Genomic DNA, 21,082 nt, shown 5'->3' on the forward strand with positions numbered 1-21,082 from the left:
AAAGTTAAGAGAGAACATGATGGGGAAATTCTTTACTCAGAGAGTGGTGTGAGCATGGAACGAGTGGCAAGCTGAAATGGTGAAACTCTTTGAACTCTGCTCGCAGCGCCAATCATTGTGTTTGGAAAGTGCCAGGTATGATGGGTTCACAGAGAGACGAGTCTGGACACAAGTGTTACAATCAAAGATAACTTTATTGAACACACAGGAGACAAAAAGGGGAAGACATCAAATGATACTTATTATGCTACTACTGAATAAGTATACTGTATAGACATTCACGTCGGACCCAGGTTGGACTCCGATACTAGTGGCCACCTATCTTCTACACAGTATGAGTCAAAAGCTACAACGGTGCAAGCAGGCACATTGAGCACAAGGTACTCCAACACCAGGGGCTGCTTACCCTACCACACTCTCCCACATGTGTACACACTTCACAGGCAGAGGGTTTCAAACACACTCTCAGTTCGCTGTACCAATGGGGTGTGGCTCTCTGCAAGCACTGATCTACTGCAGCTCAACTAACTGTCGTGCACACCTTACCTGCAACTCCTCCAGCGATGTCCACAGTAGGGACCTGGTGTGGTGTGATGTCCGGGACTTGGCTCACAAGGCAAAGAGGGAAAAAATGTTGTATGTATCAATGTTCAGAGCTGGGTGTCTGGTCAATTATGACACTGAGACATTTAAATGAGCCGACAATAAGTTTCCTCACTTGTAAGTGAGGAAACTGGTTTGGTAGGTCTCAAAGGCAAGGACTCTGAACACAGTTTTCATCTGGGTAATGATTTTATTTAAAGAAGGCAAGTGTGGGAAAATGGGACTGATCCAGAGTATGCACACACACACACACACACACACACACACACACACACACACACACACACACACACACACAAAAAAAATCAACTGGTACATACAATGATCAGGGAACACAAAATCAACTGGTACATACAATGATCAGGGAAAATTCACTACGATGCTTCTATGCTACAAGGGACACTAATTAAATGCTCCCAACCCTTTTAACAGTGCACATCTTACCAACAGTTTCTCCAGCACCCTTCCACATTTCTAGGCCTGGAGTGAAACAGGGTGGTCCCAAGCTGGCAAAGAGAGTGAACAAAGAGCACATGGCACCTTTATAGTGCTGGAGGGACAAGCCCACATCATTTACTGTGGGCCAATAGCTCAGTGGCAAAGGGGTTAATCTAATTACAACAGCCAATGGCTCAAGGCCAAGAACAGGCAGGCTGGAGAGTGGAGTCCAGGTAATTGACATGGATCCAACAGCAAGAGGTGCACTAATGGATGGGACAGAATCAAACCTTGATTGGCAGCTGGCATGTCCTCCGACTCGGTGGGGGGGGGAGGGGGGCACTGTTTTCACATGACAGCTACAATCATTCCTAATACAGCACTAATGGGTGGCTAGAGTCCAACCTTCATTGGCAGGTGATGCAACTTCCGAACAAGTTTCAGACAGGGAGATCATGTGACCCAGTACAATCCACAATGTTTCAGACAGAGAGGCTACCTTTTCCTCCACATTCCACATATAACAGAGCCACATGAAACGTTTGTACATAAGATAAGGGTGCAAAGAGTTGGGGGTGAAGTATTAGTATAGATAGAGGATTAGTTAACCAAAGGAAAGCAGAGTTGGGGCACAGGGATGTTTTTCAGGTTGGCAATTGGTGGTGAGCGGAGCGCAGCACAGGTCGGTGGTGGACGTGCAACTGTCCACAATATACCTAGACAATCTGGTAGAGGGGACAGAGTGTAGTGAATCGAAGTTTGCTGATGACACTAAATTGAGAGGAATTGAGAGACTGCAGAGAAATATATATTGGTTAAGTGAGTGGGCAATCTTCTGGTAGATGGAGTACAGTGTTGGTCAATGTGAGGTTATCCACTTTGAAAAGAAAAATAGAAGATCAGATTATTATTAAATGCCAAGTGATTGCAGTGTGCTGCTTGCAAATGGGACTTGGGGGTGCTTGTGCATGAATCGCAAAAGGTTGGTTTGCAGCGGGCTGTCAAGAAGACAAATGAAACGTTGGCCGTCATTGCTGGAGGGAGTGAATTTAGGAGCAGAGAGATTCTGCTACAACTGGACACAGTCCCGGTAAGGCCGCATCTGGAGCACAGCGTGCAGTTCTGGCCTCCTGACTTGAGGAAGAATGTACTGGCTTTGGAGGCGGGACAGAGGAGGGTCACCATAGATGAGGGGGTTGGCCTATGAGGAAAGATTGAGCTGCCTGGGACTGTATTCTCTGAAATTTAGAAGAATGAGAGGAGAAAAGGTTGGACAGGTATATGGATGAGAAGAAGATCGAGGGTTATGGGCATTGTTCAGGGAGGTGGGACTAGAAAGGGGTGTTTGGTTCGGTGCGGTCTAGAAGGGCCTAATGGCCTGTTTCCGTGCTGTAATTGTTATGTTATGTTATGTTAAATCTTATAGAAATGTATAAAATTATGAAAGGCGTAGATAAGATAGAGGTAGATAAGTTGTTCCCAGTGGTGGGGGAGACCAGAACTCGGGGACAATAGCCTCAAGGTTTATGGTAGGACAGAGATGAGGAGGAACTGCTTTCCTCGGGAGGGTGGGGGGCAAATCTGTGGAATTTGCTACTCATTGAAGCAGTGGAGGCGACATCAGTAAATAGATTTAAGACAAGGTTGGATAGATTTTTACATCGTCGGTGAATTAAGGGATATGGGGAAAAGGCAGGTGGGTGGAGAGGAGACAATCATCAGATCTGCCTCGATCTCACTGAATGGTGGAGCAGGCTTGAAGATGGCCGACCACTGCTCCTGAACCTGGGGGTGCAAGCCTTGTGGCCCCTAGATGGCAGCAGCGTGAACAGAGCATCTGCTGGATGGTAAGGGCCCTTGATGTTCTCCAGTGGCAGTTAGATTGATTTATTTTTTTGCAGAGTAGGGGAAATAAAGGGTGATGGGGAACAGCCGGGTAGGTGGAGCTGAGTCTACAACCAGATCAGCCATCACCTTACTGAATGGTGGGGCAGGATGGATGGGGAAGGGAGGTCCTGCTCCCATCCCTATGAACCACACCACCATCTTAATCATCAGGAAGGCTCAGCAGCACCTACACTTCCTCAGGAGGATGAGGAGGGCAAGGCTACAGGCCTCATCTTGACAATATTTTATGGAAGCAGCCATTGAGTGTGTCCTGGTCTGGCTGCAAAGCATCGGACCGGAAGTCGATACAGAGGCCCGTCAAAACAGCCGAGGTCACTTGGGTCTCCATTTCCTCTACTGATGACATTCACTGGGAGCGTAGCTTAAACAAGGCTCAAAGAATTATTGAGGACCTTTTCCATCCCAGCGCCCAGTATCGCTGATCCATCACCGTCAGGAAGGAGATACAGGAGGATCAAAATCAGGGCCACCAGGCTGGGGAATAGCTGTTCCCCACAAGCTGTGAGATTGATCAACATAATCTTGAAACCGAGTAAATCATCCCAAGATATTTATCTATATATATTTTCAACGATATCTTGATCCATATATGTGCCGTGGTCCAGAAAAACACTGTTTTTTTTGTCGTTTTATTTTGTACAGTCAAGTGATAATAAACTTAATGAGTCTCAGGTTAAATAGACGATCCATTGCTTGAGTCAATTCAGAACCTAGTTCAGCAAAGCGGGACTGTGTCTGGTGTTGGACCTGAAGGAAGGACAACTTGTCAGTGGAAGGTATTAGGCAGTGGGAAACAAAGTCTGCAGACACCGTGGTCGAGGTAAATACACAATGCTAGACAAACTCCTGTAGGACACACACACAGAAAATGGGTGGGCACTGAGGAGAGTGGGGAACAAAAAGGTCTGGGTAATGCAGATACATTGTTCGCTGAAAGTGGCATCACAGGTAGAAAAGGTTGAAAAATAAAAGCCTTTGGCATCTTGGTCTTCATAAATCACAGTATTGAGTCCAGAAGTTGGGTTGTATTGGTGAGTTTGTGTGCAGTTCTGGTCGCCAAACTACAGGAAGGATATCAGTAAGATTGAGAGTGTGCAATTACAGGGAAAAACTAAACAGGTTGGGACTTTATTCCTTAGAGTGTGGAAGAATGAGGGAAGATTTGATAGAGGTTTACAAAATTATGAGGGGTGCAGACAGAGTAAATGCAAGTAGGCTCTTTCCACTTAGATTAGGAGAGATAAATACGAGAGGACATGGGTTTAGTATGAAAAGTTTAGGGCAGTGGTTCTCAACCTTTTTCTTTCCACTCACATCTCACTGTAAGTAATCTCTCTGCCATTGGTGCTCTGTGATGAGTAAGGGATTGCTTAAGGTGAGATGTGAGTGGGAAAGGATTGAGAATCACTACCCTGGACCCAATTGTTACTCAAATATTTGGCTTGAGAAAAATTGTCATTGGTCCATTTCCTTTGGATTTATGAAATCATGCATATAACAATTAAAATAGTGGTTTTCAACCTTTTTCTTTCCACCCACACACCACCTTAAGCACCTGTGGCACAGGGAATACTTAAAGTGGTATGTGAGTGGAAAGAAAAAGGTTGAGAAGCACTGGGTTAGGGGGAAACATTGGGTGAACCTTCACTCAGAGAGTGGTGTAAGTGTGGAACAAGCTGCCACCTGATGTGGTAAATGCGGGCTCGCTCTTAAGTGTTGAGAATAAATTGGATAGATACACAGATGGGAGAGTTCTGGAGGATTATGGAATGAGTGCAGGTCAGTAGGATTAATGATATTTTGGCACTGACTAAAGGGCAGAATGGCCTGTTTTCTGTGCTGTAGTGTTCCATGGTTAAATAGTGAACTTCATATAGCAAAGATACATAACTGATGTTTCGGGCTTTAGCCCTTCTTCAAGGTATGGAAAAGTGCCGACATTTGCCCACACCTTGACGAAGGGACTCAAGCCCGAAACGTCGATAATGCTTTGCTACGTAGAGGACCCTGAGTTTCTCCTGCATTGTGTTTTTACTGCAGTGGGGAACAAGAACCCACAGAGGCTGGAATCTTGAGAGATGCTGGAGGGATTCAGCTGGCCTTGAAGAGATAGTCTGTCAACATAGAAATCTAGAGCACCGTACAGGCCCTTCAGCCCACATTACTGTGCAGACCCAATAACCTACTGAGAATTTCCCCACTGCATTACCCTCCATTTTCCTGAGTTCCATGTAAATGTCTCCTCAATGTCAGCAGTGCAGTCCATGCATCCACTGTGTAAAGAACTTAAACACCATTCCACCCCCCACCCCCACCGCCATACGTACTCCCAAGCACCTTAAAATATGCCTCCTCATGTTAGCCATTTCAGTCCTGGGGATAAAGCCTCTGGCCTTCCAGACGATCAATGGCTCTGTCAGGTCATCCCCTCAGATAACCTCTGCAGCCGGAGGGTGGGAGGAAACCGGAGCCCCCAGAGGAAACCCACGCAGACGCAGCGAGAATGTACAAATTGCTGACCATGCCAGATTCGAGCCTGGTCGCTGGCACTGCTGCTATGTGGTGCTAACCGTTCCACCTGCATTTCTCTACAAAATTCCACCTGGCCGACCAGTCAAGATCCTTCTGCAACCTCGGGCCTCGGTCTTCACTCTCCACTGTCGTGCCAAATCAGCTGATTTACTCCAAAAAAAATCTACTTGCACGCGAGATCGGAAGCCATCAGTCATAGAACATTCCAGCATAGTGCAGGCCCTTCGGCCCACGCTGCTGTGCTGACCTACTCCACAACAATCTAAGCACACACACACACACACCATAACCCTGTTTTTATTTCATGTGCCTGGAACCATTGAACACCCCTGCACAGAAACAGGCCCTTTGGCCCATCCAGTCTGCTGAAATGTTAATTCTGTGAGACTCCTGTTCTCAGCAATGTTCTTGGACAAGCAGGCCGATAAAATCCTCGGCAGAGGCGGCAACAACCGGTGTACAAATGTAAGCCACCAGTGTGCAGAGCGCCAAGAGCAGTTGACTTTCCGGTATTCCCCAGCGGGAGTTTGGACTAAGGCAGAAGCTCCCCTGCTGGTGGGGCATGAAAGGACAAGCAACTCCTGCGTGGGACCTGAATCTCCGGGGCATCAGGTTGATTCCAGAGACGAGGGGATTGGCCTATGAGGAGAGATTGAGTCATCTGGGACTGTACTTGCTGGAATTTAGAAGAATGAGGGGGGATCTTATAGAAACGTACAAAATTATGAAAGACGTAGATAAGATAGATAAGTTGTTTCCATTAGTGGGGGAGACCAAGACTAGGAGACTTAACCTCAAGATTCAGGGTAGTAGATTTAGGATGGAGGTGAGGAGGTACTGCTTTTCCCAGAGGGTGGTGAATCCATGGAATTCATTGCCCATTGAAGGAGTGGAGGCGACCTCAGTTAAGGTTGGATAGATTTTTAGATGCGGAATTATAGGATGTGGGTAAAAGGCAGGTAGGTGGAGATGAGCCTCTCATCAGATTAGCAGTGATCTCATTGAATGGCAGACCAGGCTGTATGGGCCGGATGGGCAATTCCTGCTCCTATTTCTTATGTTCTCTTGGGAAGCTGAAGGAACTCAGCAGGTCAGGCAGCATCTATGGAGAGAGATGTTTTAAGGCCATAAGATATGGGCAGAAGCAGGCTATTCAGCCCATTGAGTCAGCTCCACAATTCCATCATGAGTTGGTCCATTCTTCAACACAGCCCCACTCCCCGGCCTTCTCCCCGTTACCTTTTATTCAGATACCTATCATCCTCTGCCTTAAATACACCTCATGAATTGGCCTCCATGGTGGCAAATTCCAGAGGTTCACCACTATCTGGCTAGTCAAGAGGAAGAAGGAAACAGGAAAGGCTTATGAGAAGTATATTGGTAGCCAGGAACAAGCTTAAAAAAGGACTTAGGAGAGCTTGAAGAGGGCATGAGAAGGCCTTGGCATATAGGATTAAGGAGAACCCCAGGCCATTCTATGTGTAAGTGAAGAACAGAAGGATGATGAGAATGAAAGTGAGGCCTCCAATGATTAAAGGAGGCATCATATGCCTGGAGGCAGAGGAGGTTGGGGAGGTCCTAAATACTTTGTGTCAATATTCACAAGAGAAAGGGACCTTGATCACGGTGAGGTCGAAATAGAACAGGCCTGTGTGCTGAACAATGTGTAGATTAAGGAAGTGGAAATGTTGGATCTTAAAAACATCAAGACTGATGTCCCCGGGGCTGTACACAATATATCCCATGCTGCTGTGGGAAGTGAGAGAAGAGATAGCTGGGGCAGTAGGTATGATCTTTGAATCTTCTTTGATGGCAGGGGAGGTACTAGAGAGAATCTTGAGAATTATAAGGTGGTGAGTCTTACAAACTAATGGTGAGGATTCTTAAGGACATGATCTATGAATATTTGGAGAAGTACAGTCTACTCAAGGACAGTCAGCATGGTTTTGTGAAGAGAAGGTCATGCCTCATGAGTCTAATTGAGTTTTTTGAGGAGAAATTGATGAGGGTAGGGCGGTTAATGTGGTCCACATGGATTTTAGCAAGGCATTTGACAAGATCCTGCACGAGACTCATCTAGAAAGTCATGAGGCATGGGATCAGTGGAACCGTGGCTGTGTGGATAAATAAATTGGCCTATAGGAAGAAAGCAAAGTGTAATGGTGGAAGGAAAGTATTCTGCCTGGAGGTCAGTGACTAGTGGAGTGCCACAGGAATCTGTTCTGGGCCCCCTGTTCTTTGTGATTTTTATAAATGACCTGGATGAAGAGGCGAAAGGATGGGTCAGTGTTTGTGGGAGGGGGAGGGAAACCAGGGTGTTAGGGTTGAGAAAAAAGAAAATAGAAAAAAAGTCAAAGATACAGTGCAGCAAAGAAGGCAAAAAGGGCAGGCAGGTGAAAAGACGGGATAATTTGCTTTGCAATAGAAATACAGCAAAATTGGTCTCAGATACTGGTCCAAGGGTCCTGCACTGAAATGCACGGAGCATTAGAAATAAGTACATGACCTTGTTGTACAGCTACAGATGAAAAGATAGGACATGTCTCAGTACATGGCTTAATGATGGATGTGATTGGGAGCTGAATGTCCAAGGGTACCCAGTGTATAGGAAAAATTGGCAGGTAGGTAGAAGGGGTGGCATAGCCCTGATGATACAAAATCATTAGAAGGAAGGGACATGGGGTCAGATGGGGTAGAATCCTTATGGGTTGAATTAAAAAATGGCAAGGATAAAAGGATCCTAATAGCAGTTATATACAAGCCTTTAAACAGCAGCCAAGAGTTGAACAACAGCTAGAAATAGAAAAAGCATGTTAAGAAGGAAAATGTCAAAATAATTATGGGGGATTGTAACATGAAAGGGGATTGGGAGAGTCAGGAAGATACTGGATCTCAGGAAAAAGAGTCTGTAGATTGCCTACAACAGCTTGTCGATAAGCCCAGCAGGGGATTGGCGGTTTTGGATTGGGTGACGTGTAATGAACCTGAGGTGATTAGGGTATGAAAGGTAATGAAACCCTTAGCAAGTAGTGATCATAATATGATTGAGTTCTGTTTCAAACTTGAAAAAGCGAAGCTGATATCAGGTCTGTCACTATTTCAGTGGGATGAGAGAGGAACTGATACAAGTTGACTGGAAAAGTAAGCTAGATGGAGGGACGGCAGAGGAGAATTGAATGATATTTCTACAGGAAAGTGCAGAATAGAAATATTCCAAGATAAAAGAAAATTATGAATGGAAAAATGGCACAAAAGTGACTAACAAGAGAGATTAAGACTAAAATAAAAACAAATGGAGGGCAGACAAAAAAGCAAAAATTAATGGGAAACTATCAAAAAATTGCAGAAAGAAACTAAGTCATTAGGAAAGAAAAGATGAGTTATGAAAGGAAGTTGGCAAATAACATACAAAAGAATACTAAGAGTTTTTTTTAAATATATGAAGAGTAAAAGAGAGGCATGGGCAGATCTAGGACCGATTGAAAATGGAGAAATTATAATGGGTAGCCAAGAGATGGCAGAGGAACTAAATGGGTATTTTGCATCAGTCTTCACTGTGGAAGACATTAGCAATATATCTGATAGTCAGAGGTCTCAGGGAATAGAATTAAGTACAGTCAGGGTTACTAGAGAGAAAGCTAAATGGACTAAAGATAGATAAGTCTCCCGGACCGGATGAGGTGCACCCATGAGTTCTGAAGGAGGAGGCTTTGGAGATCATGGAGGCTTCAAAAATGATTTTCCAGGAATCAATAGACTCTGGCATGTTTCCAAAGGATTGGAAGGTCGAAAATGTGGTTCTGCTGTTTAAGAAAGGAGGGAGGCAGAAAAAAAGAAATTACACGCCTGATGTCAGTTATTGGAGTCGATCCTCAAGGTTATGAAGTACCTCGAGGTACATGGCATGATAGGTCTAACCCAGCATGGTTTCATAAAGGGAAAATCCTGCCTGACCAACCTATTGGAATTTTTTGAGGAAATCTCAAGTAGGATAGACAAGGGAGAGCCTGTGGATGTTATGTATTTGGATTTTCAAAAGCTCTTCAATAAGGTGCCACGTAAAAGGCTGCTTAATAAGATGAGAGCACATGGAATTACAGGAAAGATATTAGATTGGGTGGAACAGTGGGCGATAGGCAGAATAAAGGGATCCTGGTCTGGCTGGTAGCCGGTTACTAGTGGCGTTCCATAAGAGCCAGTGTTGGGGCCGCTTCTTTTTACAATGTATATTGATGATTTAGATCAGGGGTGTCAAACTCAAATTCACGGAGGGCCAAAATTAAAAACTTGGACTAAGTCGAGGGCCGAACTAAATATTTATTGAAAATTTTCAACAACATCTACATGTTTTCTCTTCTTTCAACATATGTAATGTTAAACTTTTTCTTATTAAAATAAATGTTTAATAATAGTTTTGGATAAACTCTTTCCAGAAGCATTAACAAATGAGAAATAAAATATTCAATAAATAATATTTCTCTATAGAGGATTTGTCAAATGTTGCTAGTGTCCTGTCGAATAGTAAAATCTGAGGGCTATTGAGAATGTGGGAGAATAACATGATTCCTGAAACAATCAAATGGGTGACTGATTGTGGGCATGAACTCTAGCAGGGTTATTTGCCATGCCCTTTTTCCATTGGTACAGATATCCTTTGATTTACACACTTTTCAAGTTTTATGCCTAATGAGCTTGTATCCAGGTGCAGGACCATTTTTATCACTGTGACATGAAACTATTGGAAGATCGTTTTATCCTGAGATTAAAGTTCATAATCCTTACTCAGGCCTGTGTGCGGGAGGGCGGGGGTTTGCGGGCGATCGGGTTGGACAACGACAGTGTGGGGGCATCGGCTCTCGCTGCAGGGCAGCATCTCGGCGGATCAGCGGCCCCGTCACCGTGAGTCACGGGTCGGCCTGTGGCAGGGAGGGGGAGTGGGCAACAGTCCTGGCGAGGTCAGGCCCGAGGCCTCCGGTTCCGGGCACTGGGAAGCAGCCTTGGCTTCCCCTGACACCGGCCAGGCCGCGCTGCGGTGGGGGGGCGGGCGGGGGGACACGACAGTGCGGGGGCATCGGCTCTCGCTGCAGGGCGGCATCTCGGGGGATCAGCGGCCCTGTCACCATGAGTCACAGGTCGGCCTGCGACAGGGAGGGGGAGTGGGCAACGGTCCTGGCGAGGTCAGGCCCGAGGCCTCCGGTTCCAGGCGCTGGGAAGTGGCCTTGGCCTCCCCTGACACCGGCCAGGCCCCAAAACCAGAGTCCACGGTGAGACCCTGCAACATAAACAGAGGAGGTGGGGGCGATTAGCAGGCTGACGCCAATGCATTCTTGGATTTGTGGTATTACTGTGCATGCGCTATACTGGTGCAGCGGCCAGCGGGCCACCTCTAATACATTTTTGAAATGATCTTGCGGGCCAAATATAATTATATCGCGGGCCAAATTTGGCCCGTGGGCCAGAGTTTGACATGTGTGATTTAGATGATGAAGGGAATGGATCTGTAGCCAAGTTTGTAGATGACACCAAGATGGGTGGTAGAATAAGAAATGTTGAAGAAACTGAAAGGTTGCAGAGAGACTTGGACAGTTTAGGAGGGTGGGCAAAGAAATGGCAGATGAGACATAAGTTGAGAAATGTACGGTTGGACATTTTGAAAGTAAGAAATAAACAGGCAGATTATTATTTAGATGGGGAGAACATTCAAAATTCAGAATTGCAAAGGGACTTGGGGGTCCTTGTGCAGGATAACCTAAGGGCTAACCACCAGGTTAGATCGGCAGTTAAGAAAGCGAATGCTTTCATTTCAAGGAGAATAGTGTATAAGAGTAAAGAGGTGTTGATGAGGCCCTCTGGGGTACTGGTGAGACTTCATTTGGAGAACTGTGTGCAGTTTTGGGTCTCTTATCTGAGACAGGATGTACTGATGTTGGAGAGAGTTCAGAGAAGATTTACGAGGAGGATTCCTGGAATACAAGAGTGTTTATTGGGTCTTGGTGAAATGATTGGACAGAATAGATGTTTCCCTTGGTGGGCGAGTCCAGGACAAGAGGGCACAGTCTTAGAATTAGAAAGTACCCATTTAAAACAGAGACGAGGAGAAATTTCTTTAGCCAGAAATTTGTGGAATTGTGGAATTTGTTACTACATACAGCTGTGGAGGCTCGATCATTGGGGGAGATAAGGAGGAGATTGATAGGTATCTAATTAGTCAGGGTATCAGGAGATAAGGGGAAAAAGGCCAGAAATTGGAACTAATGTGAGAATGGTTTAGCTCATGTTGGAGTGGTGGAGCAGACTCGATGGGCTGAATTTGTGATGACACGAAGGTTGGAGGAGTTGTGGATGGAGCTGAAGGTTGTTGAAGGTAATGAGGATATAGACAGGATGCAGAGTTGGGCAGAAAAGTGGTAGATGGATTTCAATCTGGATCAGTGTGAGGTGATGCATTTTAGAAGTACAAACCAGAAGGCTGAGTACAGGGTTAATGGTTGGTGACTTAAAAGTGTGGATAAACAGAAGGGCCTTGGAGTTCAAATCCTTACATCCCTCAAGGACATTGCACAGATTGATAGGATAGTTAAGAAGGTCTGTGGCACACTGGGATTCATTAATATGAGGATTGAATTTAGGAGTAGAGAGGTCATGTTTCAACTCTAATAATCTCTGGTAAAACCACACTTAGTTCTGGTCACCTCATAGGAAGGACGTGGAAGCTATGGAGAGGGTGCAGAGATTTACCAGGATGTTAATTGGATTGGAAAACAAGTCTTTTGAGGCAAGGTTAGCAGAGCTGGGATTTTTCTCTTTGGAGTGTAGAAGGATGAGAGGAGACCTGATGGAGGTCCACAAGGTTATGAGAAGTATAGATTAGATGGACAGCCAACACCTGTTTTCCAGGGCGGGATCAGCAAACACCAGAGGATGTGTACAAAGTGAAGGGAGGGAAGTTTACGGGAGATATCAGGGGTAAATGTTTTAAACAGAGAGTTGTGGGTGCCTGCCTTGCCAGGGATGGTGGCGGAAGCTGAAACATTGGTGACATTTAAGAGACTCATGGATGAAAGAAAAATAGAGGGTTATGGGGTAGGGTGGGTAGGGTGGGTTTAGTATTTTTTAAAAGAATATATGGGTCAGCTCATCATTAGGAGGCCGAAGGGCCTGTTCTATGCTGTATTGTTCTACATCCTTGCTTTAAATGAACACCATTCTGAAGTTGTGTTCTCTTTTCCTAGACTCACCTACCAACTTGACCTCTCCAGGCTTTTCAACATTTGAAATGTTTCTATGAGGGCCCCTCTCATGTTTCTGAACTCCAAGGCGTATAGTCCAAGAGACGTCAAATGTTCCTCATATGCTAATCCATTCATTCCAGGAATCATTCTTGTCACTCTTCTCTGAACCCTCTCCAATGCCAGACGCCCTTTCTTAAATAAAGAGCCCAAAACTCTATTCTTTCCTCCAAGTGAGGCCTCACCAGGGCCTTGTAAACTCAACCTCACATCCTATTCCTGCAGATATTGTTACAAGCCCAGAGGACCCCAAAATCCAGCAATAGAGATTCACCAAGACAAATGTTTACTTAAAGAAAAGTTGCTTTTATTTATCTTTAAACATGAAAGCAGAATCACACTTTAACTTATCTCTATTGACTTAACTAACCTAACTTAACCCCATTCTAATTCTAAGCACACATGTGTGTAATGTGTGTGTGTCAGTTCAGAAAAGTTCTTTGGTTCATGGTCCAATCTCACTCTCATTCCTCCAGGTTCACTGGTTGCAGGCAATTCTTAGACTGTGCACAGAATTTAACATGTATAAAGTTCACCAGGCTTTGGTGCTTGAAAGGTAAATGGTTACTGCTCAGGAAGGTTCTTGTCAGTTTTCAGATAGAGATTTGTTGTTCCAGGACATCCACAACTGATGTACTTCCATCAGCCACTCCAGTGTCTTGCTGACAAAACTTGCCCCCTTCAGGGTTCTCCAGATGATAACCTTTTTCTTTCAGGTCACCACAGAGTTCCTTTTTGTTTCGTTTATTCCAAGTGAAACGTTAGACAGCCAGTCCTCTCCTCTTTCATGAACCACAAGGGCTTTGACCATGCTGTCTTTCAAACAGGATTGCCAGCTTGTCCTGTTCAAGTCCCAGCTACTTCTGCTGGCTGTAACACTGTCAAGTGATCTCTGTATCTCTCTCTCTCTGAGAGAAAAGCCTCCTTGACTCTCTCTGCTTGAAAAACCACATGATCCTCTTATAACAGCAACGTCTCCAACAAGCTCTTTCATCTGTTGCCTTTTGCAAACAATCCATTAGTGAAGTCCCTTTTGCACACTTCAAAGCTCTTGCAAAAGCTGTGTAGCTGATATGTCTAGCATGGGGCAAAGCTCCAGTATTTCAAATAAGGTCTGTTTTAAAGTGTTTGTATGTAACCTGCTCTAACAAACCTTTCCCAATTTATATCCCAAAAACATATCTATATACTCTATATACTATGTCACAATATAGATGCCAACATTGCATTTGTCTTCTTTACCAATGACCCACCCTGGAGGTTAATCTTGGGTATCCTGCATGAGGACTCCCAAATCCCTTTGTACCTCTAAATTCTGAATTTTCTTCCAATCTAAATAATAGTCTGCCTTTTTATTCTTTCATGCATGACCGAACACTTTCGAGCATTGTGTTTCTTTTACATTTTTTTGCCCATAATCTGTCTCTATGCAGCCTCTCTATTGCCTTCTTGCTAACTGTCGCTCCACCTATCTTTGCATAATCTGCAAATTGAGCCTCAAAGCCATTTGTTCTGCGATCCAAATCATTAACCTATAACATAAAAAGATGTAGTCCAGCACCAACCTCTGCAGAACAAGCGGGAGCCAACCAGAATTATTCCCACTCTCTATTTCCTGCCAATAAGTTAGATTTCAGATTTAATGTCAGAGTACATGCATGACATCACATACAATCCTGAGATTCCTTTTCCCTGCTGGCGGCATAATTACCACTAATTGGTCATGCAAAATGTAAACTGTACACAGTGTTAAACATATAAACAAACAAAGAACAGTAAACAGATAACATGTAAAGAAATTGTGCAATACAGAGAGAACAAAAAGAAAATCTATAAAGTGCACAAATAAGAGTCCTTAAATGAGTCTGTGATTGAGTTTGTTGTTGAGGAGTCTGATGGTGGAAGGGGAGCAGCTGTTCCTGAACCTGATCGTGCAAGTCTTGTGGTACCGATACCTCTTTCCTGACGGTAGCAGCAAGAACAGAGCATGTGCTGGGTGGTGTAGGATCCTTGATGATCGCTGCTGCTCTCCAACAGCAACATTCCCTGTAGATATACTCAATGGTGGGGAAGGTTTTTCCTGTGATGTTCTGGGCTGTGTCTACTACCTTTTGCAAGGCTTTAAACTCAGGAGTATTGGTGCCCCCTTACCAAACTGTGATGCACCCAGTCAGCACACTTCCCACCACACTAGAAATTTACCAAACCTCTGCAAACTCCGGAGGAAGTAGAGACACTGATGGGTTTTCTTCACGATACCACTGGGGCATTGGGTCCAGGCAAGATCCTCTGAGATAGTGACTCCCAAAAACATACATTTTCTCACTCACTTCACCTCTGATCCCCCAATAATCACTGGATCGTCCACTTCTGGTTTTCCTTTCCTGAAGCCAACAATCAGCTCCTTAGTTTTGGTGATATTATTGGTGCACCATTCAGCCAAGTTTTCAATCTTCTGTATTATTACATGCTCCCAGTTCATTTTCATTTGAGTGGGACTGTTACTTTAAAAGAACAAATCAAGCTGCAAACCCTGCAAGCTTTGGAGACTGTGGGCTGATAGGCTGGAGACAGTGTGTACTCAAATTCACTAGTTCTGAAGAGAGTGGTGCAGAGAGCATGTGATCAACATATTAAAGAAACTACTCAATTTGATTGGGGAACAGATACTTATCCTATCCCTAGGGTGGATGATTGTGTGGACAAGGTTGGAAAGGCTAAGTTTCTTACAAAGATGGACATTAAAAGGTCACTGTTATGTTTCCTTAACAGAATGTGGTAAGGACATTTCTGCTTTTGTGACCTCGTCAGGATTATATGAATGTAATGTTTCGTAATTTGGAATGAAGAATGCTCCAGGTACATTCCAAAGGGTGATTAATTCTGCAACTCGAAGTTTAGAGCAGTGGTTCTCAACCTTTTTCTTTCCACTCACATCCCACTTTAAGTATTCCCTATGCCATAGGTGCTCTTTAAGGGGTTGCTTAAAGTGGAATGTGGGTAGAAAGAAAAAGGTTGAAAACCACTGTTTTAATCATCCCTCATGGACTTGCTATGTGCACGGTTTCAGAGCTCCAAAGGAAATGGTCCAATGACAATTTTTCCTCAAGCAAAATATTTCAGTAACAATTTGGTCTGGAGCAATGATTCTCAACCTTCCCTTCCCACTCAGCTACCCTGTACTAATCACAGAGCACCGATGGTAGAGGGAATAGTGTTAAGTGAGTGGACAGAAAAAGGTTGAGAACCACTGCACCACAGGCTGGGACAGGATGTACTCAAATTTGCTACTTCTGAAGAGAGAGGAAGTGGCCCTGTAAAACACAGGTGCAGAGACCATGTGACCAACATGGTAAAGAAACAGAACTCGGTTTAATCTGGGGCCATTTTAAGAAAGCAACTCGTGGAGAAGCATCTCTTTGAAGGGGGATTAGTGTGCCACACCGTGACCAAAAGGGAGGGTCACTATTTCGGCTGTCCCATTGAAGGGTTCTGGAAGCTTGGTTTCCCCTAGAAAAGAAAAAGGGGAGTTCTGATTACCACTCATCTGAAAGGACATCTCTTGGGAAGCAACTCAAAAGGATTTTGTGAGTTTTCAGCAATCTGTCACCCTGATCTCTCCCACCTCAATCGTAAACCTTTCCTTGCATCAATTTAAGAGTCTTTGTGTCACCACTGGATTTCTGTGACTGGATTTTGAATTGACGTTCCAGAATTGGGTCTGAACTGTGATGGTTTGGGACATTTTACACACACACACACACAAGTATAGTTGTGCATAGATGGGGTTACGTTAAATAAGGTGTTACATATTTTTTGATTAATAAATTAAAATATTATTTAAAATATAACACTGTCTTGGCTAATTTCTATTGCTGCTGTCTGAGTGTGTAACAGTTTGCTGACTCAGCCCCTTCCTTTATACAACCCACTGTCAATAGTATCATCGACAAATTTGTAGGTGATGTTATTGTTGTGCTGAGCCACTGCTATACGCATGCTAGCATCTTTCCTGTAATTCCATGGGCTCTCATTTCGTGACGCAGCCTCATGAAAGTTCAAATGCACAACATCCACTGGATGTCCTTTGCCTCGCCTGCTTGTGGTTTCTTCAAAGAATTGCAGTAGGTTTGTCAGGCATGATTTTCCCCGAAGGAAACAGTGCTGGCTTTGGCCTATCGTGTCATGCAACTCTGAGTACTCCGTAACCTCATCCTTGTCAATCAACTTCCAAACCACTGAAACAGGTCTATGATTTCCTTTCTGCTGCCTCCCTCCCTTTTTAAAATAGTGGAGTGATCTTTCTGGAACCATGTCAGGATCTATTGATCCTTGGAATAACATTACTAGTGCATCCACAATCTCTATAACTACTTCTTTCAAAACCCAAGGGTACCTTCCACCTGGCCCATGAGACTTATCTATCTTAGACCATTCAGCTTCCTCAACTCCTTCTCTCTCGTGATTGTGACTGCACTCACCACCTTTCCCTGACACCCTTGAAAGTCCAGTATACTGCTAATGTATTCCAAGAATACTCATTCATTTCATCTGCCGTCTCCTTGTCTCCCAGCGTCATTTGCTGTCGGTTCTATATCTACATTTGCCTCCTTTTTATTCTAAATATACTTAAATAAAGATTTTCGTATCCTTTTAAATATTATTTACTAACTTCCTTTCAAAGTTCATCTTTTCCTATCTAATTACCTTCTTAGTTGACTTCTGTGAGCTTTTAAAAACTTCACTATCTTTCCACTAATTTTTGTTTCCTTGCCTGCTCTTTTGCTTTTACTTTGACTGACTCTTTGTGATATTTTTCCATTCAAATACATCTTTTTTGGCATTTTCCCGTCCTACACCGGATCTGAAAGCCTGAGGCCTGGTCTGTCAGTCAGTCCCAGAGCCTGAGGCCCTGTCCCCAGATACCTGGGGCCTAGTCCATGAACTTGATCCTTAAGCCTAAGGCCTGGTCTGTAGACTGTCCCCAGATGCCTGGGGCCTGGTCCATAGACTTGGTCCATAAGCTCGTGACCTGGTCTGTGAACGCAGAATCCTGAGGACCGTATTGTGAACTGGACCCCCAGATGCCCAAGGCCTGATCTTTGGATCAGACCCAGAAGCCTGAGTCCTGGTCTGAAGATGGAGCTTAGAATCCAGAGGCCTGGTCTGTTCATTTCCCCAGAGGTGTGAGGCCTAATCTATGGACTGGTCCCAGAAGCATGCCTGGTCTGTGGTCTTGGCCCAGATGCTTGAGGCCTGGTTTGTGGACTGGCTCTTGATGCCTGAGGCTTGGTCTGTCAATGTGCCCAGATATCTGAGTCTTAGTCTGTGGACTGAGCCCAGAAGCCTTAATCTTGATCTTTGAATTAAGCCTGTAAGTATAAGCCCTGGTCTGTGGACTGCGCCTGGAAGCCCAAGACCTGGCCAGTGGACTGGCCACAAAAGCCTGAGGCCATGTCTGTGCCCCAGGATGAAAAAGCCTATGGACTGGGGCAAGATGCTTGAGGCCTGGTCTATGGACCGGGTACAGAAGCCTGAGGCCTGCTCTGCGGGTCAGATTTCAGATATATTGTCAGTGTATGTATATGACATCACATACAACTCTGTGGTTCTTTTTCCTGTGGGCACACAGAAATAGAATCAGAATCAGAATTTATTTTCATGAACATGTCATGAAATTTGTTGTTTTGTAGCACCATTACAGTGGAAATATTTATATAAACCTTCTCACAAAATAAATAAAAATAGTGCAAGAAAAAGTCAAAGTGAGGCAATGTCTTTGGTTCATTGATAATTCAGGAATCTGATGGTAGCGGGGAAGAAGCTGTTCTTGTGCCACTAAGTACTTGTCTTTTGGCTCCTGTACCTTTATCCCGATGGTAGCAGAATGAAGAGGAATTGGTCTGGGGGGGGGGGGGGGGGGGGGGGGCGGGTGGGGTGGTGGGGGGTCCTTGAGGAATGAAGCTGCTTTCTTAAGACACCACCTCTTGTAGATATCTTCAGTGGATTGGTCTGGTGCCTGTGATGTTGTGGGTCAAGTTAACATCCCTCTGGAGTTTATTCTTGTCCTGAGAGTTGGTGCCTCTGTACCAGGCAGTGATGTACCCAGCCAGAATGCTCTCCACGGTCCACCTGTAGAAGTTTATGAAAATCTTCAGTGACATCCCGAATATCCTCAGACACCTCACAAAGTGTAGCCACTGGCGAGCCTTCTTCATGATTGCATCGACGTGGAGGCTCCAGGACAGATCTCGGAGATGTTGACCCCTAGGAATTTGAAGTTCTTGACCCTCTCCACTGCTGAGCCCTCGAGGGCTGGGTTGTGTTCCCTTGACTTCCTCTAGAAGTCCACAACCATCTCCTTGGTTTTGCTAATGTTGAGTCCAAGTTTGTTGTCATAACACTATTCATCGAGCTGATCTAGCTCCCTCCTGTACGCTTCCTCATTGCCGTTTGTGATTTTGCCGACAACCGTGGTATCATTGGCAAATTTGTAGACGGCATTGGAATTGTTCCTGGCCACACATTCATGGGTATATAACGAGTAGAACCGTGGGCCAAGCATGCATTATTGGGGTGCGCTCTGCTGATCATCAGTGAGGAGGAGATGTCATCTCCAATTCGAACTGACTGTGGTCTTGATGAGTCAAGGATCCAGTTGCAGAGTGGGGTGCAGAGGCCCAGGGTTTGGAGCATATTGACCAGCACTGAGGGAATAATGGTGTTGAAGGCTGAGCAGTAGTGAAAGCAGAGCAGCCATATGTATGAGTGTTGTCCAGGTCATTTGGAGCTGAGTGGAGAGCCAGTGATATTGTGTCTGCTGTAGAGCGATTGTGAAGGTAAGCGAATTGCATTGGGACCAGAATTTTACTTAGGTACTTGTTAATTTTGATACACTCATTCTGCTCTTCTTTGGCTCCAGGATGATTGATGCCCTTTTAAAGCAGGTGGAGATTGAAAATGCCCCGGAACACTCCGGCTAGTTGGTTGGCACAGATTTTCAGTACTTTGCCAGGTACGTTATCAGGGCCTGATGCCTTGCGAGGGTTCACCCTCTTGAATGATGTTCTGATTTCAGCAGGGATTCTTGTAGGCACCGTTGTATTCTCCTTCTCAAAATGGGTGTAGAAAGTGTTTAGCTCATCGGGTAATGAAGCATCACAGCCATTTATGGTGTTTGACTTTGCTTTGTTAGCTGTGCACTCCCTGCCACAGCTGTGTGTAGCTGCCTCTGACTATAGCTTCCTCCAGAATACCTCTTTATTGCAGAAGTAGCCTCTGCGGGTTATACCTGGGCTTCTTGTAGAGGCCTGGATCACGAGCCTTCAATGCTCTCAGCAGTTGCGAATCTGATTCATCCAAGGCTTCTGGTTGGGCTTCTCCCGTCTGTGTGTATGGGCACACACTCATCCATGCAGGACTTCATGAAGTTGGTAAAGCATATTCATTCATTCATGTCTGATGATGAGCCCTCGAATATGGTCTAGTCCACTGATTCAAGAGCTCCTCTGCCTCCCTCGACCATACTTTTGCCGTCTTAGGGTGAAGGGTAAAAGGTTTAGGGGGAACATTAGAGGGAACCTCTTTACTCAGAGACAGGTGGGAGTTAGGAATGAGCTGCCATCTGACATGGTAAATGCAGACTTACTCTTAAGTTTTAAGAATAAATTGGATAGATACATGGATGGGAGAGCTCTGGAGGATTATAGAATGGGTTCAGGTCAGTGGGACTAGACCAGTGATTTTCAAACTGGGGATAAAGGTCGAGAACCACTACTCCAGACCCAATTGTTACCAAGATATTTGGCTTGAGAAAAATTGTCATTGGTCCATTTCCTTTGGAGTTCTGAAACCGTGCACATAACGAGTCAATTAGGAACTATTAAAACAGTGGTTTTCAAACTTTTTTCTTTCCACCTTAAGCAATCCCTTACTAATCACACACCACATGGCATAGGGAATACCTAAGGTGGAATATGTGTTTAGGGGGGCAGTTTGAAAGCCACTGGGCTAGAGGAATGATGTTTCAGCACAGACTAGAAGGGCTGAATGGCCTGATTTCTGTGCTGTACTTTTCTCTGGTGCTACAGTCTTCAGTCTCTGCTTGAATGACATGAGCAGAAGTACAGCCTTGCTGAAGGGTAATTGTGGAATGGCTCGGTAGGCATTCTTCATGGTGGTGTAGCAGTGGTCTTTCAGGTGATGTGCTGGTGGTAGTTCCTTAAAGTCTTCTTCAAGTTAGTCTGGTTGAAGCTCCTAACAATGATCAGGAAGGCATCAGGGTGTGCTGTCTCATGGCCACTAATCACAGT

At 44.8% G+C, this 21,082-nt stretch overlaps 1 protein-coding gene across 4 annotated transcripts in view; it reads left to right on the plus strand.

The window, feature by feature from the left end:
* The window catches only part of ppp2r5b (protein phosphatase 2, regulatory subunit B', beta), a 183,108-nt gene that overhangs the window by 34,917 nt on the left and 127,109 nt on the right, over window positions 1-21,082 (plus strand). Inside the window, exon 2 of one of the 4 annotated variants that reach the window (XM_069893817.1) lies at window positions 19,693-19,785. The exons of the other annotated variants lie outside the window; for them this stretch is intronic. Within the exon in view, the coding sequence (XP_069749918.1) occupies window positions 19,731-19,785 (55 nt within the window). The 5' untranslated portion in view covers window positions 19,693-19,730. The remainder of the gene's footprint in view (window positions 1-19,692; window positions 19,786-21,082) is intronic. 4 annotated transcript variants of the gene reach the window in all.

Source organism: Narcine bancroftii, chromosome 8 (genome assembly GCF_036971445.1).
Source record: "Narcine bancroftii isolate sNarBan1 chromosome 8, sNarBan1.hap1, whole genome shotgun sequence".
In the NCBI taxonomy this organism is placed as follows: domain Eukaryota; kingdom Metazoa; phylum Chordata; class Chondrichthyes; order Torpediniformes; family Narcinidae; genus Narcine; species Narcine bancroftii.